This window comes from Sprattus sprattus (genome assembly GCF_963457725.1).
Source record: "Sprattus sprattus genome assembly, chromosome: 4".
Classification (NCBI taxonomy): Eukaryota; Metazoa; Chordata; class Actinopteri; order Clupeiformes; family Clupeidae; genus Sprattus; species Sprattus sprattus.
In genome coordinates this window covers 6,456,864-6,484,827 of record NC_137923.1, presented here as the reverse complement: position 1 = coordinate 6,484,827, position 27,964 = coordinate 6,456,864, and the positions used below count along the sequence as shown (strand labels likewise).

At 44.9% G+C, this 27,964-nt stretch overlaps 1 protein-coding gene across 2 annotated transcripts in view; it reads right to left on the bottom strand.

Moving 5' to 3' along the window:
- The window catches only part of rnf220a (ring finger protein 220a), a gene marked incomplete at its 5' end in the record, with an annotated part of 128,822 nt that extends 122,336 nt beyond the window's left edge, over positions 1-6,486 (bottom strand). For both annotated transcript variants that reach the window (XM_080837804.1, XM_080837805.1), the window contains one exon: positions 5,838-6,486. In XM_080837804.1, the coding sequence (XP_080693930.1) occupies positions 5,838-6,486 (649 nt within the window). The remainder of the gene's footprint in view (positions 1-5,837) is intronic.
- Between the last annotated feature and the right edge of the window lie 21,478 nt (positions 6,487-27,964).

The following is a 27,964-nucleotide window of genomic DNA, read 5'->3' as shown; positions in this document are numbered from 1 at the left end:
GAGGGAGGGAGGGCTGCCCTCTGTCCTCCTTCATCGGACAGAGGGGGCAGATGCCGTTGTCTTTACAGGGGACCATGTAGAGGCGACCAGGAACAGACAGGGACACAAACAAAGCCACAGGGGCCAGTGCTAGCCACTCGGGTTGGGGGCAGAGGTAGGGGGTGGAATGGGGATGGTGGTGGTGCTGGTGGGGTGGGGTGGGGTGGGGTGGGTGGGTGTTCAGGGATCTGACAGGGAGGCTACACGAGAGGACAAGCCTTTTAACATCTGGGTAAGCACAGACGAGCACCCTGAGTTGCAGCCTAATTATTAGAACACTCTTACTTAACTTAACCTTGCCACTAGACCGTGACAGAGAGAGGGAGGGAGGGAGGGAGGGGAAGAGAATGGGAATGAGAGCAGGGGAGAGAAAGAAAGAGAGAGAGGGAAAGACAGGGAAAGTGGAGGGGCAGATTTCTGGTGAAGATGACAATTCGGGCTTTAACTCTTTACCTGCCAGTATGATTGAACAATGGGGTCTTTTGTGTTGGCTAATGAGTGGAAATAACACCAATGAGAAAACATAAAGCAATCTAAATGAATCCTAATTCATAGTGTGATGGTATAATTACACCAATTATCTTTTCTTTGTTTGGCTTTAGATTTATCTTGTTTTACACTAATGAACATCAGAGAGAAAGCCATTGTGTGTGTGTGTGTGTGTGTGTGTGTGTGTGTGTGTGTGTGTGTGTGTGTGTGTGTGTGTGTGTGTGTGTGTGTGTGTGTGTGTGTGTGTGTGTGTGTGTGTGTGTGTGTGTGCGTGTCTGTGTCTGTGCGTCTGTGTGTGTGTGTGTGTGTGTGTGTGTGTGTGTGTGTCTGTGTGTCTGTGTGTGTGTGTGTGTGTGTGTGTGTGTGTGTGTGTGTCTGTGTGTCTGTGCGTCTGTGTGTGTGTGTGTGTGTGTGTGTGTGTGTGTGTGTGTCTGTGTGTGTGTGTGCATGCTTCTGATCATTTCATCTGAGGATGTTCGCTCATCTCCTTTTTTCTCTGCAACCGTTCCACAAAGTTTTCAATATTTCCTACAGAAACACAAACATGCCAGTGACATCTGCTCCTTGACAAAAAAAGAAAGGGAGAGAAGAGAGAGAGAGAGAGAGAGAGAGAGAGAGAGAAGGAAAAACCCAACTGTGTTTTAACAGCTGTCAGCATACACTGCTCTTTTGAGCACCTGAAGGGAAAAGACAGCGTAATAACCACGCACTCCGTGACAGATCTCCGCGGCCGAATCGAAAAACATGAAAACACAAATCAATCACACGGACAGGGAGGAGGAGAGGAGAGAAGAGAAGAGGGGGGAAAGAGGAGGGAGAGAGAAAAGAGAGGGAGAGAGAGGGGAGGAGAGAGTGAGAGCCCCGCAAAAATAATTAAAGCCTCAGCCCTTGCGAGTGACTGGCAACTACAAAGCCAGACTGACATGCAGAGAAGGTACAGCGAAATAACAACACACGCATAGAGGATGCACATCCACAGCAGAGGCTGGCATGTCAAACCAAACAACGCATGAGAATGAAGGCTTTAGTCTGCTGCCTCTCTGCAGTATCAAGTATTAAAAGAGAGGGGCATCACAGTGTCTGACAAGGCTAATAAGGACATAGTCAAATGACTGATTTTTGGAAAATGGGACAGTGAGACATTGTCGTGTGTATGTGTGTGTGTGTGTGTGTGCATTATTGTGTTTTTTCTTTGTCTGTGCATGTGTGTGTGGTTTTTTTTGTTTTTGTTTAGGCATGTATGTGTGTTTATTTGTCTGCGTGCACGAATGCATGTATCTGTGTGGTGTGTGTGTGTGTATGCGTGTGTTCTGGGCAGCGGGGGTGGTCGGCCGATCCCCCCCCCCCCCCCCAGACATGTGGCCCCAGGCGGTCAGCTGGTCTGGGGCGGTGGGGGTTAAGTGTGAGCCTGTCAGGCACCCCGTGCCCCGTAAATCAGGAGGGATTTATGGGACCGGGCCGCAACGGCTCACGGCTTGGTCACGTCAGGAAGGAAGCCCGCGTGGCTGCTCTCTGTTGTCTTAAGGATTTTTCCCCCCTTTTTTTTTTATTTCAGCTGCTCAGGAAGGCAGCTGGGGTCTGCGTTTCAGCTCAGAACACCGCTGATTGCTCATCCCCTCTGCTTTTTATTCCTCCTTTTTATCTCTCTTTTATGTCTCTGTCTCCCTCTTTCCCTCCCTCCCTCCCTCCCTGCTCTCTCTTCTTCTCTCTGTATTTCATTCCTTCGCTATGCTCTCAGTTTAGAAATACAGACACAGATGCAAGCTCTCTTTCCTCTGTCTCCCTCTCTCCCTTACACACACACACACACACACACACACACACACACACACACACACACACACACACACTTGGTGGAATGGAAATGTGGAAGTGGGCTTTCTGTCGTAGGGTCAGGTTCAGTGCTCTGCTCTGCCGTGTGAATGTGTGGAGGAGGAAAGGCAAACAAACAGGCCCCAGCTGTCACCAGCTCACACTGGGCAGTGTGCAAGTACACACACACACACACACACACATACACACACACACACACACACATACACACACACACACACACACACACACACACACACACACACACACACACACACACACACACACACACACACACACACACACACACACACACACACACACACACACACACACACACACACACACACACACACACACACACACACACCAGTGCGTGCACATGTATGCCGTTATGTTCTACATCCATCAGTAAACACACTCATATGAATAGATTTGATGATGAAATCGTTATCTCTTCATAGGTTTTATTCTTCAGTTCCCTACTTAAATCTAAAAACAAAATCAGAATTTTCCAATAAATCAAACAAGTTACTTGTTAGTCAACATTGTGACCTGTCAGAGGATGCCTGCCATGTAGCTACTCATAACCAGGCTCCATTTCTACCACAGCGGAAGAGCTTTCCGTTTCCCGGATTCGGGGAGAGCGTGCTGTCGGCGGCGCCGTGGAGATTTGGGGCTTAGCGCCGCGGGGACAGCGCTCCTGGAGTGACAGAGAGCAAGCAAGGTATCCAGTCAAGGGGAACCCAATTTAAGTCTCTTCTGTAAAAGTGCTACTGGAGATTCAATTGCATTAGAGCCCTTGGTGGGCCCAAGGTTTAATCTGATTAGATACAGCTGCAAAAAGGGAGAGAGAGAGAGAGAGAGAGAGAGAGAGAGAGAGAGAGAGGGGATAAAAAGAGTGAACAAGTGCAAAGGGAAAAAAGGAGACAGTTATCAGTTCTCTGTATGTTTTTTTTAACCTCCTCTACTACAATACTCGCTAAATCGGAGCTGCCCTCTCTAACAGCAGGATGGCAGGCTCATCTCTTCACCTTTCCCTGTCTCGTCGGCCATGTCTGCTCGTCTCATCCACAGTCCACGCTCTTTCATCACGCTGCACAAGCGTCAGATTATGGCACACAAAGAGGACCAGGATTACCCCCAGAATGGTCCATTAGGGCTCCAGGCCCCTGTGCTTACAGGTGGCTATTGTGACGAGGCAGCCCAGACACCCAGAATGAACATGTACTGCATAGGTACCCTTGACTGTCAGAAGGGGGGGGGGGGGGGTTTATCATTTTTTTTTGGACGTCCCGACCAAAGCGGGATTTTATAATCCTCTGAGAGGCAATCCGCGTCGTGATATGAGAAATTCTCTCTGTGTCTGTCTCTCTTCCTCTGCGCCTCCCTGCCCGTCTGCCTTCTCTCATCTCTCTCTCTCTCTCTCTCTCTCTCTCTCTCTCTCTCTCTCTCTCTCTCTCTCTCTCCCTCTCCCTCCCTCTCTCTCTCCCTCTCCTCTTTCGCTCTCTTGTCGGGTGTCATTCACAGCCCTGCCTGCCACTGCGCTGGTGTTTTTATCGGATCAGTCTCAGCTCGCCGCCCTTGTCTCTCATCTGTTCCATCAAGGCTGCCTCTGTCTCTCTTTCTCTCCCTCCCTCAGCAAGGGGCCTGCTTCTCGTCGCACTCCAGCTCACACACACACACACACACACACACACACACACACACACAGGAATGTATACATCCACATCCACATCCCCATACAGACAGACAGACACTAAGAAGAGAGGGACAAGAGCGAAAAGGAGGTCAAAATGTAAAGCTCGATTTTTTTTTTAAAGAAAAAGAGAATGAATTAAGACAAAAACTGTGCGGAAAAAAAGAGAGAGAGTTCAAGCAGAAGTGCAGAAGAGCGAAAAACTTGAAAGAGTGTGAATTGTCAGCCGATGATCCTACAACTCTCCACTTGCAATTACCCACCCAGATAACAAGGCCTCTCTCTCTCTCTGCTTCTCTCTCTTTGCCTCTCCACCGACATCCAACCTCTCCTGCCTATCAGCCACTGAGCCCAGATGGATCGTACTGATGTGTGTGGGAGTCGTTAGCGACTGCACTGCACTAGTTGGAAGAGGGAGGAAGGGGGGGGGGGTTGCTGAGAGTGAACCCTGCACCCAACCGCTCCCCCCCCCCCCCTCTCACACCAGCTGAAGACAGGCTGCTGCCAAAGTTTAGAACAGCAGTATAATCCGCCGCTGGTTTGCCAAGCCGGCTGCCAGTGGCAGTGCGGTCGGTGCTACTGATGAATGCTGATGACAGGAGTGTGCCCCATCTTGTAGCGAGTCACTTCCCGAGTAATCAGATTCAGACACAGGGCCAAATGGTCTCCTCTCATTGGAGAATGCTAATGTATCATAGATGGATGGGGGGGGGGGGGGAGACAGAGCATGAGGTTAAAATATGTGACTGTTAGTGTGTAAGAGTAAGAGAGGAAGGGTGTGTGTGTTTGAGACAAGCCTGTTAGAAAAGGTGTGCATATATGTGTGTGTGTGTCTCTGTATGACTGCAATACATACTTAACACATACTATGACATATTGACAGAGTCTACAAAGTGTGAATCCACATTTGAGTGCTTCCCTCTGAGTGTAGGAAAACAAGAAAAGCGTCAACCAGAAAAAACAGAGTAAGCAACTGATAATGTGTGTGTGTATGTGTGTGTGTGTGTGTGTGTGTGTGTGTGTGTGTGTGTGTGTGTGTGTGTGACTGCTGAAAAATGCTCCTCACTAATGTATTTGTTTACAGGTTGGAGGTTTGGATTAGTGCCGGTAACACCACTGGCCTCAGTGTCTACCTGTTCCTCTGAGCACACAGAAGCCCCGAGCTATGAATGGCCTTTTCTTTCCTAATTCAGAGGCAGGAGAAGCCATCCATTTATGAGTTGTATCTGTAAGTGGGCCAGGGCACACTATCTAAACAATCCCCACAGTTTAACTTGTGACACACACCACTGATTCAATACCGCAGCCATGAATCAAAGATATGGAAAGGAGTGAGGAATGCTCTCACTGATACAGGAAGCCAACAGCATGATAATAAAAAGATGTGAGAGATGTGCTTCTTTTCTTCAAGGGAGGCAATTTCATCTATTGAGAGGCTTTAACATTCATTTATCTTATGGATACAATTTGTTTGTATGTAGTACATGTGTCATTATTTTTTTTATTTTTTTTCATTAACTTATTCTTTAAAAAAAGAAAAAAAAACATTCTGGTTAGAAATACTGTATATATAAAAATACAAAAATGTTATTATGATATTGTACTATTTTGGACATGTTTATTTCTCTTTGTGCTTCAACTCTGGACACCGTTGACCTGTAGCAAATCAGGGCCAGACAGAGACCAGATCTACTGCATGGCCATTATGTTGTTCTTAAACATGTGAATTGTGTGCATATATGTGGAAGACACTTGTCATTTGTGGCATGTGTGTACAGACATAAAAATGGGTACTCACAGCGGTCTATGCGGTCTTCGGGGCTGGACGAGGTCTCGCGGTCGGACAGAAGGCCTGACACATTGAAAATCTTTTTGCCAGCGTCCTCCACGGCCTTGAGCGCGCTGGGGGAGCCCGAGGGGATGTGCGCCCCGCCAAAGTCGTACTCTTTCCCCTCTGCGTCGGAGTAGCGCAGGTGGGGCGAGGCGTCCGCCTCCAGGCAGCCTTTCAGGCGCTTGGCCGGGGTGAAGGCCGACTGGTAGCCCCCTGCAGCCGCAGCGACGGCCTCGCGGTCGTCCGGCGGCGAGGCGAAGGGCCGGAAGGCGCCCACGCCGCTGTGGTTGAGCATGCTTATGGGCGAGCAGTCCAGGTTGGGCGGGGCGAACTGGTGGTGCAGGTGCAACAGCGACGGCGGGAAGTCCCGGTTGGGGAAGCCCGGCGGCACGCCGCCCTGCCTGTGGTACATGGACGCGAAGGTGTACGAGCCGTTGTTAAAGGGCATGTGCACGTCCTTGTCCACGGACACGCCGAACGGACGCTGCTGGCACGGTATGGAGGCGTCGCGGCTGGCCTCGGCGGTGGACGCCAGCACCATGAGCGCCGGCGATGCGAGCGGGTTGGGCATGTAGGAGGAGGTCTCCATCTTGAAGGCCGCTCGGTGGAGGTCCATGATGGAGTCTGGGAGAGGGCGCGGGGGAGGGGGTGTGCGCACAAAGCAGGAGGGGAGGAAGGTAGACAGCTTGAGGTTTATGGTTGCAGGTAGGGTGAATGGGGGCACTGCAGAGAGTCTGGTGCTGGGTCGAGGGGGGACGGGTCTGAAACTCGGGGTCGTGGGTCTCACTGAGAAGTCATCCTGAAGTTCCTCTTCCTAGGAAAAGAGGAGAAGAACAAGAGTCAGAACCCACACACACACACACACTACATAAACATCCCTAGAAACTCAGAGTGCCTCTGCAGTGCCTCTGAAGTGCCTCTGCTAGTGCCTGTGTGTATGAGAGAGAGACACACACACACAAACTCTGTTTGTATGTGTGTGTACACGAGTATGTGTGTGTATAACATTCATTTTCCCTCTTCTTCCTCCCCAAGAAGTTGAAACTTTTCCTCCTGCAGATCTCTGGTTTTGATCGCACATAAGCTTCTTATTTCTGCATCTCTGTGTCGCCGGAGCGGAACGGCGTCTGTGGCAGATAAAGCCAGCTCTGGCGATCAGATAAGAGCCTTCTCCCCCTGCTCCTGTGAGTGCTCCGGCCCTCACCCAACCCAACGCACCCGCCCGCCCGCCCGCACGCTCTCACTCTCCGATGGGATTCGTGGGGCGATATCATATCGGGCCGCCATCTGCACAGGAAATTTGACTGAATGAATAAATTAGCCACACTTCACCTCTTGACCCCTGAAGGGATATAGGGTCCTCTGGAGGGTTAGATGGACCGATTGGAGCAGAGGGTGAGTAGATTTAATAATGAATCGTAGCGATGACAGTTTCGAGGTGTGTGTGTGTGTGTGTGTGTGTGTGTGTGTGTTTATTTAACCTAATTCTAATAACCATTGCTTGATTACGGATATGTGACATTACACACTAGGTTAAAAAATATATATACTCCCTTATAAATCACAAAAAGACTGTAAAAAAATATACTAATAAATCATAAAAATGATGTATCATCAACACCCATAAATATTACCAGAATCAATATTACCAGTATTAGAAAGACTGCCTCTAGAGTGAGCAATGCCAAAAAAAACACTGAGCTATTTTTTGCCACTGCATCACATCTATGCAAATGCACAAACTGATTTAGCCGGAGTCTCTCTCACTCTGTCTCTCTCTCTCACACACACACACACACACACACATACACAATTTTTAAAAGTCTATACAGACTAGCATCAAGGCGACTCCAGAGGTATTAAAATATAGATATTATTTCAATGTTACAGCATGAGCATCCAAACCTCTAACCTAACCTCTGCGTTCACACAGCACACACAGCCTCACAGCGGACACGATCGGAAATGAGCTTTAGATTATCTCACACATGACAGAGATGCGTTTGGCCTCTCCTGCCTGTTGGAAATGTGTAAAACTACACCACTCAAGGCTGGCTAGATGCCCAAGAATCAGATTACACTCCGTCCTGCCCACTATTTAGCAGATAAAATAGCACCTTGAAAATGTACCGTGACAAACCCATCTTTTTCCCCCTCCTCTCCTCACCTCTCTGCCTCTGTATCAGATCTCTCCCCTCGGATAACCTCTAAAAAATGAGGCCGTCTAGGTGTTGATAGCAAGGTAATACAGTGATAAGTACCTGGATATTTCAATTTTATTATCATTACCATCAGCACGGTGAGGCAGTGTGAAACTGACAATCCAATAAAAGGACACAGGATATCCCCTGATGACCGAAGACAAAGCACGAGCAGGCTGAGTGTGAGTCTGATGTGCTAATCATTCCTCTTCTCCCTGTTTCTCTCCTCTCCTCTCCTCTACTATGTCCACGCTTTTCCCCTGTTCTCTCCTCTCCTCTCCTCTCCTCTCCTCCCCTCTCCTCTCCTCTCCTCTCCTCTCCTCTCCTCTCTTCACGTTAGCCGCCCCAGAGACATAAAGCCGGGCCCTGAGCCTGATTCTGTTCCCCTGCTGCCCGAGCCAAGGGTGGGGGAGTCAGCCTGACACACACAGACACAAACCCAAACCCAATGCAGCACGGAGAGAAGAAGAAGAAGGAGGGAGAGGCAGACGTGAGGAAAAGATGAAGCAGAAGACGAAGGAGAAAAAGAGGAAGACGGAGAAAAGGAGGAGGAGGATGTTATCATGAAGATGATGATGGTTGATGTTACAGAGAAGAAGAGACTTAAATGAAATGAAATGAAAGGGAAGACATACTGAAGGGGATCAAAGGAGGACACTAAATTGCAGGATGACAAGGATTTACCGCTGCTACATCCAAGAAAAACATGCTCCGTTTCCAGTAGCTTTATGTGACCTACACATACCTTCAGTACAGTGAGCTTCATAAATGTACCTATGACGTTGCCATGAAATGAATTGTGTATAACGTTCTTCTGCAAATAAAATAATAAAACTCATGCTTTATACTGAACAAGTGCGCCTCCATTTTAGAGCACGGCTGTCAGAGATGCCATTTGCATGGCAGAGAACAGCTGATTACTCTCTACAAACTTATCACTGGCAATGGAGCAGAACAGTTACTGTATCTCAGGGAGCTCATATTTATTTGTCTTTAAAATGACTTTCTTGAGAGATTTCATTTGTCCCATCAGAGTGTCAGCCACAGTGACGTGCAATATATTTCCACTCTGAAAGTTACTGATGTTAAAAAAATGACATGCTATGAAACGGTGCAGATAAATAAGAAGTTGTCAAAGATAGATTCCCTTGGTGTGACTGAAGAGAGGAAAACAAATAAAATAAGATTTAATATTGAAAAAAACATGCTTGTCAAAATCTGACTGCAATGCAATTGTAAGTCTCGAATGAATAAAAGTTTCCGTGGAAAATGACATTCAAACCACCGCTTCTGTGCTTTCCCCTGTCAGTTAGTATATTTAGAGATTGTTGACAACCGTGAAAGTGCCACTCTTACATTTTATTACAGGACAGGGCAGACACTGTCATTTAATACCCACAGAAAAAACACACACACGCACACACAAACACACACACACACACACACACACACACACACACACACACACACACACACAAGGAGAGAGGGAAAGAGAGAGAGAGAGGGGGGGGGGAGGTAAGTCTGAGCAAGGCCCATGAAGTATTGTAACCGCAACATCAGACAAACAAAGACACGAAATACAAATATTTCCGGTAGAGATTTGTATTAATTTTCAGAGTTCATTTTTATGTGACTAACTACTTCAGCGGCAAAAAGACACAACCTCCCTGCACATCCTTTGTAAAAAAAAACACACACTACTAGACAAAACAAAAGGATACATTTGCACTTACAAGGGACATGATTCTAAGCTTCTTCTTTTTTTAATGGCTGTCATTTCACGCATGCATACCTCACTCTCCCCTTGCATTCAAACACATTTCCCCCCTATCGGTCCAATAGTGCCATCAAATATTTGCCAATATGGCAGTAGGAGGGTAAACTATCTCATCCGCATCCTGTGGTCTGCAGTAAGAGCTCACTCTGTATTCTGCACTGTCTGTTTTTGGGGGGTGAAGGCTGGTGGACAGTCAATACTATTGAAAATACAGTCAGTCACCGCCGCCTGCTCCGGCAACTCGGGACAGCCTGGCTCATATTTCCTGCTGAATTAGAATCAGAACCTACATGATATGAAAACTACAGAGGTGCAATTCAATAACAAGCCACAGATGCACACCAGGAAAAAAAGACAGAAAAAAGGCAAGTGTGGAGATGTGAAAGAGAGATTTAATATGGGAGCAAGCACTAGATACGGGATAATGACACTTGGATATACAGCAGGCTAAATCAATAATGACTGTACAAGCTGTGCCACACAACAGTAGTTCACTAACAACAAATAAATTCTCCCCAGTATATGACACACAATAAAATCTGCCGATGACTATCGGCCATCAATCTGCAAAATATCAGCGGTTGGCTTTCACATACGCTGTGCGTCAAACCAACAACTACAGTATCTGCAAGGCTTTTTCTTCTTTCCCTCACACGCATTTTACACAATTTCTCCTCTGAGAGAAAGCTTTATGGCAACGGTTCAGCAACGGGCAACAGTGATTCACTTTGAACTAAAATAATGTTCAAAAAGTTTCCTGAGGCCCAGCCTTTTCATTTCAGGGACTGCTGGGCTGTTTGTCTCATCCCCCCCCCACCTGAGCCAACTAATTCCTCCCTAAATCCAGATTATTTGCAAGGTGTCTGGCTCCTGGGCCCCAAGCATGCACCGGACTACAAAGGAGCCCGCCCCACCGACTCCCACCTCAGCTGTCCAGCACTCTCTGTGACTGGGCAAATACAGAGAGAGAGAGAGAGAGAGAGAGAGAGAGAAAGAAAGAGAGAGAGAGACAGATACACAGAGAGAGAGAGACAGAGACAGAGAGAGGAAGAAAAGAAAGAAGGGTTTTTACCCCTGTTTGCGCGCCAGTAGCCAGTAGCCAGTAGCCAGCAGACACCAGCGGACAGCAGCTCAGCTCGTCCATAATAGATAACTGAGCCCAATGAGAGTGCAGTCAGCCTCCAAGCCCCCCGGATGACAACTTGTTGGCCAGCCTCCATTATAAAACACCCCTGACTAATTCAGCAGCTCCGTCAACACAGTCGGCCACAACCGAGGAGCATCACACATGTAAAAGTGTGCTTTCCACTCACACACGCCGCCGTGTGTGTGTCTGTGTGAGTGTGAGTGTGTGTGCCAAGAATGCAAGTTTAGGGTTACACAAATGATCATTCGCATAATGTGTAATGTGCGTCTGTGTACGCAGGTATATATGAATTCCCCCAGGCGTACGTGTGCATGGATGGATGTCTAAAGGATGGTGTAATTAAATAAATGGCATTTGCAAATGTCTGCATTCCGGAGACAAACTGCTTCCCACTCCTGGGCTGGAGTTGTGTGGGAGGGCAATAAGAAGCACTGAGACAAGCTGATAGATATCTGTCTTCAATCGATCTCAAGTAAATGCACTGCTAATGCCTTCAGGGAGGCATCTGAAAATTAACTTAACTTATTTTCTAGCGCTGAATCCTAATAATTGACAAATGGGGAAATGGGAAAGACGAAAAATATCTGATAGCTATTATTTCAAAAACTCATATCAGAACCCACCCTGGCTGCTCAGAGAATTTGCTGTTGTCTTAGTTTTTACTGAATTCATCATTCCTTATGCTGGCAGAAAAAAAATCTTTGTTCCGTTGTTAGAAGGCTATGTATATTGTGCATCTGGTACAATTTGGTATTAAGGTTTAAATGGAGAATAAAATGAATACATTAATATTAAATACATTTAAACATCTGGGAGTTGTATATGACAGTTTCTACACACTGGTGCAGAATCAAAGAAAAGTATGACATTTTGGGTTGCTGAGTTTTACTTCTCTCTAATCTGTATGATGCTCTTAAAAGTCACAGTCTAGAATTAATTGCGGTAATTCTAGGCCTACAGCAAATAATATTACAATATTTGAATTAGAATTTGAATAAGATGTGTTGTTCAGATTCAAACAAATATGCAGATTCAAACTACTAAAACCAGTCTTACCTGCATAGCGTGGATGTGGGAAATAAATTGTATTTTTCCACGGAAATGACACTTCTTATTATAACAATTTTACATTTGTATGAAATTGAATTATATTTACAGTGTGGGGACGCAAATGACAATTAAAGGTTTGAACAAGGTTGAGATAAGATTTAAAAAAAAAAATACATTTTAGAAGTGCACGCATACAGTTGCACGCATACACAACTGTTTTACTTAGCAGCAATAACCGTTACACTAAGACCATGAAAAACGAACAAATAAAGCCACGCGACGGCGTCGCTGCCAAAACCCAACAAGTAGCCTACCCCACCATAAAATTTCAAATGTTCCGCTTTGGAATTGATTAAAAGGCGCATGTAAAGGCGTGTCTGGGCGCACCAAAATATAAAGGAAAGGGGATGCGGAAGTTATCCTCGACCACCCCTGTTTGTCAATTTTATGATTTAATGAACCTTTTGCCATCTGAAATAACTGTTTTGAGAAATGTGTAACAAACTTATAGAATGTTTGCTACAGTGCAGCATGTGGCTCTTGAAATGTGTTGTGTGCCATGTTCAAACACCGTTTTTAATTTAGCCTACTGTCATGCTGCTCTTTTCAATTACCATGCAATACCACCGTCTGCATGACAAATTAGTTTTCAGTGAAGTGTTTATTAGCACACCAAAATATAAACATGAATGGGGGCGGGGTTGTGCGCTCTTAGATGGGTTAATTCTACTTTTAATATATGACGAAAAAAACAGCTTACATCGATAAGAGTTATTAGACCAGGGGTTATCAAGTCGGCGCAATGATGAAATCTGAGGTTAATTTACTTTCGTGGTGCAAGCGTGGGTTTGACTTTGAAAAATATACTCTCAATAGCCAGCATCGGGGGTGCCAATCGCTTTGAACACTGTCACAAATGATCCAAAAGTGAAGCGCACCACTTGGGCTGCTTTTCCAGCTCCCTCGAAACGTTTCTTGAATATCAGGCACGACTGTTGATGAGATGCCCTCCTAATTGTTTGCGAGAAAGAAAGTGTTTCATTCCGCTTGCTCGCTCTCCGATTTTTAATTCCGCGCAGCGCACAAATCCAGATTAAAATAACTCTGGCTATTGATCCGGCCACTGGAATCGACATTAATTTTAGTTCACTTCTCACTTTGCAAGGGAATCAATGTGAAGCAATAACAGCTGACATCACCGCTGTAAAGGATAGAAAAGAAGCACCGGCGCTAGAAATCGAAACGCTGACAAATAAATCATCTGTTACTTTTCTACCTTCCAACCTCGACTTTCTGTTCGCACGCGTGTCTCCAGCAACTGCTATGTTACAAACCCTAGGGGAATTCTTCTTTAAGGAAATATGTAGACGATAAAAACAAATTCAAGTTCGAAGCTCCTTACAAATGAGTAGCCTATACTTTTAAACGAATCTATGATCAATTAAAAGAAGAATGGTACATGGATAGAGAAGCACTACAATTTTGGGTTCATGTTTAGATATTGTGGTAAATGTCCCATGGTCCGAATGCATGGGCCAAAATGTTTTTTTTTTTTTATGACAGCACTGGATAAAACAAATGTTTAAAATATAAATTTTTCAGCTGTTATCTAAACTTCAGTGAAATTCATTGAACAGTGAAGACGAATCGGCATTACTTCTCTGTAGGATACACCCTTTACAATGAGCATGGTTTATTAAAGATATTCACCACTGATTATAATAATTAGTACAATTTAAAACAACCACCTACAACGCATCACAAGCCTGATTGTGATGGTAGATGATTCAGATTGTAACATTTCGAAAGACCTAACCTTGTGCAACATCCACATTTGGTATCACACCTATTGCAAAGCCTGTTTTTCCACAGATAAATAATTGCAATACATGCGTGAGTTAACACAAAAAAATGAATACGTTTTGTGGTAACACAAACCTATGTGTTCCTTGCAAAAACAACGGGTCGTCATTTCCTAGCTATCTTTTCAACTGCATCGGCAGAACTGACAATGTTGTCTGGAAAGCTTAATTTGAAATTGAATTACAGTCAGCGAGTAAATAATACTGTATATTTTGGGCTATTTCTCTGAGACCAAAATATAAAAGCAGCCCTCTGAATTTGTGTGCCATTTGAATTCCTCATTTTAAAACTCAGCAGGAACTTCATAACTTCGCTCATCTCCATGCGGCTGTTCCACATTTATCACTGATGAGATAAAAGATGGTTATCCTAAAGCGCGACGTGGTGTGTGATTTAAGAACAATGCAATGGTTTAAGGTTTTTGCTGACGTAAAATTACATTTGGACAGATGCGGAACGTGTTTATCATTAAAGACAAACACTTTCACAACTACATGCTTTAATGTACTACATCACTGCCTAAGAACCACCCGCACCGTGGGTAGCAACATAGCTTTGTATTATTATTAAACCATAGTTTTATTTAAACCTCATTCTATAAAACTGCAATAAAATCAAACCAAGTCATTATGCTCTTCAATAAATAGGCCACGTGATGTTTCAGAGGAAACACTGTTTTATTTAAACTATAATCAGCTCGGTCTTAAAGCGAGGTCTACATATATAAACCTGATATAGTTTCAGGCCCGAGATAAGCTTGAGAGGAGAAGCACAGACCAACTACTCCCTGTGTTCATTATTGTGAATTAGGCTTGACATACTCTGTATGCAGCGACTCATTTTACAGCTTATCAGTTTGGCGGAAACCCTCTAGCTTGTAGCCCAGTCCGTCGTTCTAGGCAGGATGTAAATTGTAGTGGTCCATAGTAAACAGGTGTTTCCCTCGGTACTGCTGACGACTTGGCTAAGCTTTCGATTTAGGTCCTGTGAGGGTCCAACTCACCACGCGGAAGTGGGAAGACTTGGAACCATCAAAACACAACTTTAGTTAACATATGCCACTACATTTGTACGGAATTATAATCTCTCTCTCCCCTCGCTCTCGCTCTCTCTCACACACACACTTAACTCTCCTACAAGACTACAGTCACTTGTGGCCTCCGAACAATCCGCATTATTGGCCTTGTATGGGTGTTAATTTATGCTCTGATTAGTGTGCCAGCAATACATTTAATTATACACTCCCAGCAGAGAGAAATTGTACTCGCGCCCAAATACTTGGAGAGAAGTTGAAAGTGCAAAGCAAAACAAACAGTTTTCATATTCCCATCAATAACTCTTATGGCCTGTTTAAGACTTTCTTTTAAGTTTAAAACACTACAAATTAGTGTGTGGCCTACTCCATAAGAGAACCCACAGGCATTTGCATTTTTATGACCACATCAAATACGCCTATAGGTTTAATCCAGTTTAAACTAAAGCCGTCCACTGGACAGTTAATGAGATGAGCCACGTCCCTCTGGTCTTAGTAAATGTCAAATCTGAAGTGGCACCAAGGAGAGGGTTAGTTGATTTGTTTAAGTGGGCCCATAACAACCATTAGCAGTGAAAGTGAGCAGGGATACCAAGAGAACGCAGTTCACATTCCGTATAGCCAAAATGTTAAGGTGTTGACGACATGTCAGGTGTAAATTGGTCCGTCCTGAGATATTGTCACATTTTTCTTTAAGTTCAAGCTAAACGATATAAATGTGCTCCAAAACATAGGCAAAGTCAATGAGCGAAAAATCAATAAATTGTAGGTCCTCTCATTAGTATGCCTATCATGTGAAATTAGTTTAAACAAGTGTCCTATGTTCTCTGCAACCTCGCATAACTGGTAACTAACTCTGTCTGAAGCCAACTCCAACCACCCAAACGCTCCAGTTCTTGCACCAAAAAAAAGTCCAAACTAACGATAGGAAAAACGTTGACACATTCATAATAAAATGTCTGAAATGATACACTGGTGACATGCATATAGATGTAATTAACATACTAAGACGAACTTCTTATGAATGTAATAACACATGTTTGACAACGTCCTGAAGCAAAGGTCTCTGCCGACCACACTTCGGTAACGACTTCGCGTATAAGACACTGCGATAAGGCAGGGTTTTCCATCTGATGTTTAAGAAAGTTAAACAAGAGCAAGGTCCCATCGAGTCAAATGGAGATCATAAACAAGCTCTGTCAAGACATTCGGTGCACTTACGTTGTTTAAAACAATCCCTTTGAAGATTCAAGATGTCCTTTTATCCTCACGACCGAAACTTTTCAGGGCAGACGAGCGAACGCACTGGAGATAACGGAGAAGCATGGAGTAGAAAGAAGTCGTACAATGCTGTTCGATTCTGAGAAGGTAGCTGCTGTCCCAACTCGAAGGTTCACAATGGTATCAGTTGCATGTGTCGATGAGAAGGAATCTGCGTGGAGTCGCAAAATAAGTGCGAAAGGCAGAATGAATCTGAGGTGGATGGTTCACATACACAAACAGTGTTTTAGGTGCAGTGCTGCCGCTCAGCGCCAGGTTTGCTCAATGACTGACATTCTCTCCCATTCCTCTCTCTCCTTCCCCCAGTCACCCAACCCCCCTTTCCGCGCTCCCTTGGGGGGATTTCAGCGCTGTTTTGTGAGCACTGAATGAATCATCTTCTGGCTACTCTACTGAGGAGAGCATGGGAAATGAAGTCCACAGTCAAACAAAAGACATAAACGCTAAATGTTGTTTTTTCCTTTCCAGTATAGGTCAGGTACGAGGACAAGTGTCTTGGATATGATTGGGCAAGTTCAAGAGTCAAACGTAGCCTACGTTGTTTTGCCACAATGAAAAAATTAAGCCTACCATCTGAAAAAAAATCACGAATATATACGATTTTGTATTCTTTTTTGGTTAAAAACACGGAAATGCAATGTTATCACTTCAAGGTTTCCGAAACTTGTTGCTGCCACTAGTATTAAGTGTTAGATATACGTAATATATAAGTGAATACGAAGGACGCATAAAATTACAATGCCTCAGTGCATAAAACAAAAACACAAATTGGTTATGGACTTTACTTGTCTAAACTTTGCCTTTTTGCGTGGCTGAATTGTATTGACTGTCAAAGTACATTCCAAACGATTTGCGATAAATGGTTTTGTACTTAAGGCTGGACACTTGGCTCTGTTTTGTTCAGGCTGGAGACTCGCGTGATAACATACAACAGAACCCTTAATTCAGATATTACATCCACCTGCTGGATAGAGGTTGAATTGCATTACTCATTGAACATTGGACAGACCAAGAAGAGGCATTCGCGCAGACCTTATCAACACATAAAAGCTACCAAATGTGCAATTCGGCTTACATAGATGACCACGCCATGTCATGTTTTTGCCATGTTCAGTATGTGTTGTGAATGATATTCTGACATGTGGGCTGCTCTTCCCTGCGTATGTATTATTTACGCTGTCCTCCCGCTCTCTTTCTGTAATGTGATGGAGCGGAGATGGGGGGTTGGAGTTCAGTAGCCATACATATGGACCTCAGTGCGTTACATTAGCACTCTCTTGTGTTGCTAATGACATCCGTTTGAGAGTCGGAGCAACAGTGGAGGAAAAAGCCCATCCATGTCCGAGGTCCTTGCCCATTCAAAATCAAATTTCCGTGCTTAGTCCCTTAACATGTTTCTAAATGGACTGATGTGGATTGCTAAAGCGCTGCTTTGATGACACTTCTCTTTACAGGGCTAGTGCACAAAGCCTTTCCAACCCCTTTTGCAAATCCCTAATGCAATTTAATTTTTTTTACATTCTCTCTGCACTGTATCATATAACAAAACCTACATCTTTGGACTTGATGGACAATATAAAATCAGTCTGAAATACTGCAACAGGTCACTATATAATATTAAACATGGATAAAAAAAAAATTACGAATGAACAAAACAAATGGTTGGCCCTCTCTTACCAGTGCAGGGCTGCACATTCAAGAGTTTGTAATGCACAGCCAAAAATGCCTGATTAAAAAAAACTATTGCCACAGGTAAATAAAAGTATAAAAGGAAACAAGTTAGATGAATTCATGGTATTTTCCTGTCATGAACTTGGCATGTTCCCTTGCAGAAGAGAGATTCAAACACATATTTGAAAATCCTTTGCTGAAAATCCTTTGAAATTATTTGACACTGTTCTTCCCCCCCCCCATGTGTCCAAGTCGTAATAGCCTATACCGTTAAAAAAAATGAGAGACATACCGGATAGAACATTTGGACTGATTTAATAACACAGACATCATTTTTGGACATCACTCTGGTCTTAATTATCACCTTTACAATGCTGGGACGCAATCAAAACAGAAGACTTTGAGAGCAATGGCTCACACAAAGGCCCTGTATGGGGAAAATGATGTGTGTCCATAGCTCCTCATTATCCTCTGTCAGGGTTGGATTTGAGATGGCTATTCATTGCTGTCACTTAGCCTAAGACATAGCAATGTTAAGAGCAGCTAAATGAAACGGTGCATGCTCAGCTCTGCCCCCTGAAATGAAACATCAGTGACAGACCCCACCACTCTGACACACTAGTACATCTGATTTTATTTTCTCAAACACACACACACACACACACACACACACACACACACACACACATAGAGATAGATAGAGAGAAAGAGAGCGAGAGAGAGAAAAAAAAAGAGAGAGAGATATTAATTCAGAATATGAATCAACAAAACCACCCAGCCATAACATTTTAACAATACAAACAGCAGGGAACAATCAATCAAAAGTAAATTCATCATCAACAACATCATCATCATCCCCCAGAAAAACACAGATGATGGTATAATGAGTTTGTGAACTTTTGTCATCACACACTGGAAACACACACACACACACACACACACACACACACACACACACACACAAACACAATCTAGAGAACAATAAAAAGTCATAAGCCAGAGACACAAAGTGAGTGAGGTGATAGGCGTGGGAGTGGGGCCTGGGCGATGGCAGCGCTCTCTGACAGTGCAGCGGGGTGTAGAGAAAGAGAGAGAGAGAGAGAGAGAGAGAGAGAGAGAGAGAGAGAGAGAGAGAGAGAGAGACAGACAGACAGATCGGAGTGAGCAAGAGAGAGAGGGATTTAATGAGTGTCTCAGTGGCTGGAGTCTTGCTACCCGGCGACTTTCCTCATTTGCTCCTGTTCCCCCAACCCACCCCCACCCCCGCCCCTCAGCCACCTGCCTCCTGTAACAGTCCACTTTAGAGGCGAGCGGTGGCATTAAAGGGGTCCGGGCCCAGCATGGGGGTCCGCAGCAGCCCTGCCGTATCGCCTTCCACCACTGAAACAACATGAAGGGCTCCTCTTCTTATCTTAATCTGGATTGTGCAGACACCCATCGCTCACAGCCAGTCACTCGGCTCTGCCACGTCCTCACTGCTGGAGGGTAGAGGGCCCTGTAACACACAGAGGCAGAGAGAGAAGGACAGACAGAGAGAGCAAGAGAGAGAGAGAGATGAGGGGGAAGTGAAAGAGCGGTGGAAAAAAGAGGGATGGAGAGAATGAGAGGAGCACCACACAAGCTAAGGCACAGTGAGAGACAGTGCAGCCTGATCAAAGGCTCCAGAGAGAGGAGGGGGAAGCGTCTCTCTAAAAATGGCTCCCCAGCTGACTCCCAGAGTTCTGTCAGACACTCCACACACACACACACACACACACACACACACACGCACATGCACACACACACACACACACACACACACACACACACACACACACTTACTTAGACACACACACACACACACACACTTACTTAGACACACACACACACACACACACACACACACTTACTTAGACACACACACACACACACACACAGACTTTCATATTTAACTAAAGGCCGTGCCTGCCGCATGTCATCCTGTGGCAGGAGGACGTGGCGCTGCGCTACGCTGTGGCTGCTTCGCAGAGCGGGCTTTGTTTCCTCGCTACGGCACGACATCTCCTCGCTGTGTGCCAGTTTGGACGGGAAGGGTAGGAGAGAGTGGCAACAGCCGAGCCTGTCAGCAGACGAGCCAGTCTTAAAGGGAGCTGGCCTCAGAATATGCCATGCTAACGTCCCCTACATAAAATCAATGATTTGTTTAATTTAGACAGGGCTCGTAAATGTGTTAATTTCAAAGACGGCCCACAAATCTAGAGGGCCTTGTTATCCCATTTGCCGGGCCATTAGTTGGCAAATGATAGAGGGAGTATTGTTAAGATAGTGAATATTAGCTCTGCTCTCAGCGTGGCAGACTGACGTCAGCCGCTTCCACTGGCTGTCAGGCAAACATTATCAGTCATTTCCTCATGGACAGCTTTGCAATAAATCACACAGATATGATGTCAATAGGGTATCCATAATGATGATTGTTTTTATTTTTTTTCCTAAAACAATTAAGTGGCTATTTGAGTCTCTGTGATTGAAGCTGCTCTTATATTTAGGCAGTTCACATAAATGGTTACAGGTCTGGGTGTTATTTGCAAAGTTAATGACACATAGCTGTAATTATATTTGAAATAGTTTTTAACAAACCCATTATAACAAACTATGTTTATATATCATTTTGTATTCTCTACAGTAATATTTTTAGGAATAGAAATAGGAAAACTGTGTTGCGTTAATATTAAAATTCACTTATCATGCTATACCTGCTCCATTGGCATACAAAGGAAACATGATAATACTTTTATAACCCCTTTTATATTCATGTATATTTTGCTTCCGGAAGTTCTATGAAGAAGTTCAATTGCGAGCGTGTGTCATTTGGCTTCAAGCTTTGTCTCTTACCTGAAGTATGCGAAAGCGTCACTAACCACCCTGCGCACTATTATACACACATATATACTCTAAGTACTGTGTCTTTATTAATAGCTTTGCAGGTGCATATCGTGTGTAAATAATTATCATATTTCTCGGTTTTCTTCGGCATGGAGGAATGTCATAGTCCTCTCCATATATTGGTTGAGATGAATTCTCTGATTCCCACCTCCAGCAGCCTGTTCACTGCCTCCTTCCCCGACCACAGACTCCCTCCCTCATCCCTGCCTCAGCCCCAGTGCCAGGCATCAACACTCATCCATCTGTGTGCAAGTCAGCAATTAGGGGACATCCAGGCAAATGCCACCCATGACCCGGAGCACAAGGCAACTGACAAACAGGCAGAGACAAATCAGAGGGTAATTTAGCAGTGCAGCGCTAAAATCTCATTATTTGGCCATTCAGATTTAGCAGCTTGCCCAGACAGGGCCATAAATTCATCTGGCCATAAATTATTAAAGGAACAGCCTGTGGTGTAAATCAAAATCAACACTGTTTGTGCAAGGAATTAAGTTCACTTCTGCTCTTCCACCCTCAGTCACACGGCATTTTCTTATTCCAGCCAAGGCAGAGAGAGTGTGTGTGTGCGGGCGTGTGTGTCTGTGTCTGTGTCTGTGAGCGTGTGCGTGTGCGTGTGGGTGTGCACGTGTGTGTTTGAGTGGGTGAGTGTGTGAGAGAGAGAGAGAGAGAGAGAGAGAGAGAGAGAGAGAGAAAAAAAACACTTCACATGTGTACTTGCACGTGTGTGTGTGTCTACAATGAACTTAAACATGATCTTTAAGGCGAGGTAAGTTTACGTAAAAGATGATTCTTCCTCTCCCTGACTAAAAGAAAGGCTGTAAAAGACACTGGTGTCTCCTCCCCCTCCATGGCCTGTGGCTGAGCCTCCTGCACTGAAATGTATTTAGAGGAAAACATCCAAGCGGCGGCGTTATCTGACGAGACACCCTCATTCTGGAATGTCACTTTGTATTTGGATTAGCAGCTGCCATTTTGAGAGGGTGTTTTTTTGTGTGTGTGTGTCTTTGCAGGGACGCAAGTGCGCCTCTAACTCCCCCCTGCTTTCTGACACTTCTGCTGGAGACACTGGGAGCGCTCCGAGAAGGACACTGACATCAGCACAAGCTTTTCCCAGCAGCCCCGGCCCAGCCTTCAGTGGTGTTTTTTTAACCATGTGCCTCTCTGAGCAGGGGTTTCAAGCCTGCCATGACTGTGATGCAGAGTAGAGCTCCGAGCCATCATGGCTTCACAGCTCCGATCCCAGCGTTAAGCCATTTGTTTGAAAAGCAGAGAGAGAAGGACGCAAATGGTCTGCTGGCATGTGGCACATTTCTGATATTCCTAATCATGCCCTTCCCTTACTCTTCTACACAGCCTGGCTCAGGCTGTGCAGTGTGTGTGTGTGCGCGTGTGTGTGTGTATGTGTGTGTGTGTGTGCGTGTACATGTGTGTGTGCGTGTGTTCTTCAGTGCTCCCCTCCTCTCCTACTGATTTTTTCGCCTATTTGCAAGAAAGTTCCTCTCGGGCTGCTGCAGGCTGAAATAAATGGCCACCTTGAGCTGGGAAGATCGGCCGGCTCCATCCCTGGCACCAGGAGGATGATTCTGAGTGACGCCGGCTTTTTTCATGCCTCTTGATTTTCCACACACCGTCACCAGGGCTGCGGCCGGTGTTATCTATAGCACCAACTCACCCGCACCCACTTTCACTAATCGTATTTTCTCTGTCAAGACATTTTCTTTATTCCTTGTTTTGTTTGTCATGCTCACAGATACAGGTGATTCATGTGCTTGCATTAATAATAATGTTGCTTTGGCTTTTCTAAGACATGAAAATGATATGATGTGTGTGAAAGATTGGACTGAAGGGAATGTCTAACCAGGGGAGAAGTACAAGAGGACATAATTGATTAGCATTTTGAAGGTGAGCATGAGAGATTTTCTGGTTCATTCTGTTCTGGGTGGCGTCGGGGGAAAGTGTGTGGATTGTAACCATCTTGACATGTCCTTGTGGAGTGATCTCAACCGTGATGATAATAACAATAATTATCTTCTAAGTGTGGAAAGTCAAAGACATGAATATTCTCACATTGCATTAGTCCTGCAGACAAATTGTGTCACATTTTTCCTTTTTTCGTGTCTTTTTTTATGAAGAACAAATTAACAATAATTGGTTGTTAGAGGTGTCCTGAATAAAATGTAAAACACAATCGCTTGGTCAGTCTAATGTTGGAAAAGAATGAAAATGCTTTTTTTAAATTAAATTTGTATCTGGTTTGCACATGTGGAAATGACATTACCATACAATTCTTAGAGAGAGATTTTGATAAATAAAAAAATAAAAACTGAATCTAACACAAATAGCGTTTAAACATTTCCGTTAAAATGTACAGCAGAACTTGCCATCAGATTTGATTAGTGCTTAAGTTATTCTTCCACAGGCATTAGATATCTGAAAAATTAGTATTAATAACGACATGATTTCTAAAGATTAACCTCGCTTTCCCTTTATACCTGATCCGCAGACCTTTGGGAAATTGATCTCGCAAGATTGATGGATGTCCTGAGTAAAGGTTTGTCCTTGCTACTCTGTTTTTGTTCAAATCCAGCAAGCTCGTTTGTTTAATGATGCAATTGTATCTCATTTTGGCACTTATGTGTAATGTCACATTGAACAGTCTCCAAGACGCAAAAATGAGACTTTAATAAATTGAGAACACTCTGAATGCAGCCCCATACATTTTTCAAACGTCTCAAATTAAGGGTACCAGAGTTTTGGAAAATGAAGTTCATGTCCAGTTATATCTGATAGCGATTCTTTTCCAACCTGTCCAAACTGTGGTCCTGTTCTATAGCTGTCAATGACCAACACCACCGGATCAGAAATCATTGACAGAACAAACATCATTCCACTTGGTCGTATTAACCTTCACATCTGTTATCAAAACTGCTCTCAAACAGACTTCCAGAAAACAATACATTCATTCAACTATATTACGCAAAAATACTAACCACTCACAACAACGAACATTACCAAACCACCCAGGCAAAATGCTGTCCCAAGCCCCCTCCCCCCTCCCTCATGTTGTTGACAATGACTGGTTATCTGAGGAGAGGCCGAACTGCTGGCCGTGCAAACAAAGAGCTCAGGCCATCCACAGACAACAGCATGGCTCTGGGTCCGGCCGCTCAATTGGCCCCTATTACAGCGCCATGCACCGGGGGCCTGTTAAGGGCCCTGGGCCTGGAGCCTGAGGCCTGGGGGAGATGGAGAGGCTGATAGGGAGTCCGGTGGAGAGGGGGGCCTTGATGTTGACACACTGGATATTAGTCACCCTGGAAGAGCACCAGGGCCAGGCCTCCGATTTTCATTTCCTTTCCATCCGGTTAATGGCCGTCTCTAAACATGGGCAAGGCCCGGACGCTTCCTACTATCCTGGACTGCGATGTGTGGTTACACATATGTGTGTGTGAGAGAGAGAGAGAGAGAGAGAGAGAGAGAGAGAGAGAGAGAGAGAGAAAGAAGCAGAGAGAGATGAGCAGGGTGCTCATATTTATTGTTCATGTATTTTTAAAGAGGCCACCAGCAGAGTCAAACGTGTAAACACACGGACTGACCTGGAGCAGTGTGGGGGTGGGGAGGGGATGAGAGAGCCTGAGAGAGCCTGAGATGGAGGTGTCCCACCCAGCCCAGAGTTCATGCTGCCTATCCCACTTCATTATCATTGACACGCATTACTCACTGGCATTACACTGACACTATTCATGTCCCTTACTGTGACATAAAACGACATATTAACTATTGATCACCCTTTCCCCCTTGTTCGATCACCCATCGTAATCTCATTTTAACTGCACTTAAGTCCATCTTTCATTCAAACAAGTTCTTAAGTGAACCCCAAGTATCCCAAAACTAATATTCAGATGACATGTTTAGGCCTACATTATAAATGGATATCAATCTTATCAAGCGCTTATTGACAAGAGACACGTTCATTACCAGAAACAGTGCATTCACTAAAACTAGGAGATTATCACTCCTGTCACTCTTACTCTATTGAAATGAAATGACCCTTCAGGCTGGTGACCCCATGACCTTTGACCTCTCACACTTGGAAAGGCCACAGCCTGAGGGAGAGTTGCCGTTTTTGACTTGTCGTTTATGTTTCGATGAGAGGAGATCACATCCTCTGATGCACCTGTCAGCACAGAATCACCGAGCCATATCAGCACAGGCCACTGGGGCGGTGACAACCACGGGCAAAATGCTACATCTCACTGAAGAGATGACCGTATGCTGCTCACATCCCATAATAATCCAAGGCTTGGACATGCACTTGCGTTCATTTCACTGCAGTTTTCACTATTGCTAAGGAAAAGAAACCAGAAACGTGCTTAATGAGACTGCAAAGGTTATGCACATTATATAGGCCTAGGTGTTACACATCCTCACTGGCCTCAGGTCTTTTTGAGAATCCCATCCTGGTTCATTTCAGATCACTACTGCTAGTGAAGTGATTTTAATGATTTCATTTTAAAGACAACCAGAGAGAGTGAGCCACAAACAGAGTCTGTAAGTGACAGTTGTCATTTTGTATGCTGCAGATTTAAAATTTAACAAATAAAATAAATCCCTATGAGAGGATGAATGGGGCTTTGGAGAATCAACCAAATAATGTCCTTGGTGGTTAAATTACTGCTTGAGAGACCCTGTATATGATTCTGTTCTATAAACTTCATGTGTCTGTCCTCTCCATATGGACTTCAGACCCATTATATCTCTAAAATATATCTGTTGCTATTCCTCTTCTTCCCTTAGCTTTATGCGTCACCAATTTCACAAAGTGAGCAGAAGCTAACCATAACTAGCTTTACCGATCAGGGATCACAAGTGTTCTAACAACAACCATGCTGTTTACTTAAGTAAATACATATTTTACCTCAATACTTGATAGCTGCAATCTGTAGCATAGAACAAATCAGATGTTTTAGGCAATGGAGCTGTAACGTTACGTTTCATAAGAAATTACGGGATTGTGAGATAAGAGTTGTCTCTAACCATGAATACCACTCTAGAGTCTCACATGATGCTTGAGCCAAGCCTTTGGTATATTCATCTTTATTTTTACGAGACAAGACAGTTTATTAGAAAAGACTGACTAATAATTGCATTTTAATTTGCCTAGGTTTTCTACCGCTGTTGTTTCACTCATGCCTTATTGAAGCAGATTTTTCAAAAACCCATTCATTTTTTCAGAATCAGGAATTCTTAAAATGCTAAGACAAAAAAATACAAATTTCTGGTCGACCTGTAGACAGACAGAGACACAGACCAGAAGACAGACTGAAGATAACCGGGCAAACAGACCCTAACATATCCTCAGTGACATCCTCACTAGGCTTCCCTAGGCCTAACACATCCTCAGTGACATCCTCACACACATGTGTACACGCACACACACATACACAGCCCCCCCCCCAAGTACACGCACACGCACACACTCACACACACACACACACACACACACACACACACACACATACATACACTCTTAACGAGCTCCTCTCACAGCCTTTGATGATGCGATGACACACCTTACACAGCAGCAGGCCTGCACGGTGGGGAAGGGTGACCCCCACCTCCCCACCCCCCACCCCCCGCCCGCTGCTGCCTGTGACCTCTGGCCCCTATGGGGAAGCCTGGCACTGACTGATGACTCTGAGATTACCGCTCCTCTGGGACACGCAAGCCCACGTCCTGCACTGAAACATTGATTCTGAGGTGTTTCCTGCATCTCTCTCTCTCCCCTCCTCTCGCTCTCTCGCCAATGCTTAGGGTACTGAGAAGAGGGGACTAACATGACCTTTGAACTACATCAGTGGCCCTGGTCAAGGTAGGAGCTGCCTGTCGTACCTAACTCCCCCGTTGCCAACACCATCACTGAAGTGTGATTAGAACTTTCTTCCAAACAAACATGGCCGCCCGTATCGAATATCTGTCGGGTCCATGCAAACCAGACGTGACAGATCTAATTTGTTTGTCCCGTTGGCTTAATTTAACCTGATACCTTTAAGCAAGAGCCACGGGCTGTGAAATGGCAGGAGGAAATGGGTGTGGGGACCGCGCTGGGGTTCATGGAGAATGAAAAGGGGGGTGGGGTGGGGGTGGAAATCAGGAGAGAAAAAGAGAGAGAGTTGGAGAAGAGAGGAGAGTTATCTTAGCACACAGTCCTTTACTGTCTGCCTCTTCTCATCAGTTCAGAGTACCGGGGGCTCGAAGACAATGCTGTGAGCATCCAGCCAAGAACTTTACACATTTAAGTTCGAAAAACAATCCATTAAAAAATGTTTGCAGCTGCCACGACTGGCAGTCGGTGTTTTTTTTTGTGTGTGTGTGTTTTCCTGGGCCTCTTCCTGAAAGATGGTGGTGATAGATAGAGGGACTGAGTTTAGAGTGGGACACAGTGCATTAACTTGGAGTGAAGGCATCATGAGGGTAACAGAGTCTGCTGCAAGAGAGAGAAGAGAGAGAAGCGAGAGAAGAGAGAGATGGAGAAAAGTGAGAGAGTAGAAGAAGAGTGTGAGGGGGACAGAGCACAAAGAAAGAGAGAAAGAGAGAGAGGGAGGGAGAGAGAGAGAGAGAGAGAGAGGGGGCACCCGTGGACAGCTACAAGATGGAGTAGCAGCATGCGCGAGATAAGCTGTCGCCGCGGAGACAGTGTGTGACAGTCCTCGAAGCGGCAAGCGGGCGAGAGTGTGACAGGGAATACAGAGAGAGGCATTATTGTTTAAATCATTGATTGCTTCCCTCCTCCCCTCAGCCACTGACGCCTCTGACACCAGAGAGAAAGAGAATGAGGGAGAGAGAGAGAGAGAGAGAGAGTGAAAGAGAGAAAGAGAGGGGAGAAAACAGAGACCAAATCCAGTTCCCTTCCCCTTTGTTGTTTTTCAGTTCCACTGTATTCAGTTTCTGCTGCTTGCTTTGTCCTCCCCATCACATCACCGTTTTTTTTTTTCTCTGTCCCTCTCGCTGTTTTATCTCTCTCTCTCTCTCTCACTCCCTCGCTCTCTTTCTCTTTTACAATGCGTGCTATTTAGTTTCTGTCACGGCGTGTGTGTTGGCCCAGTGTTTCAATGGGTCTGTCTCTTGCACTGACAGGGGGCCAAGGAA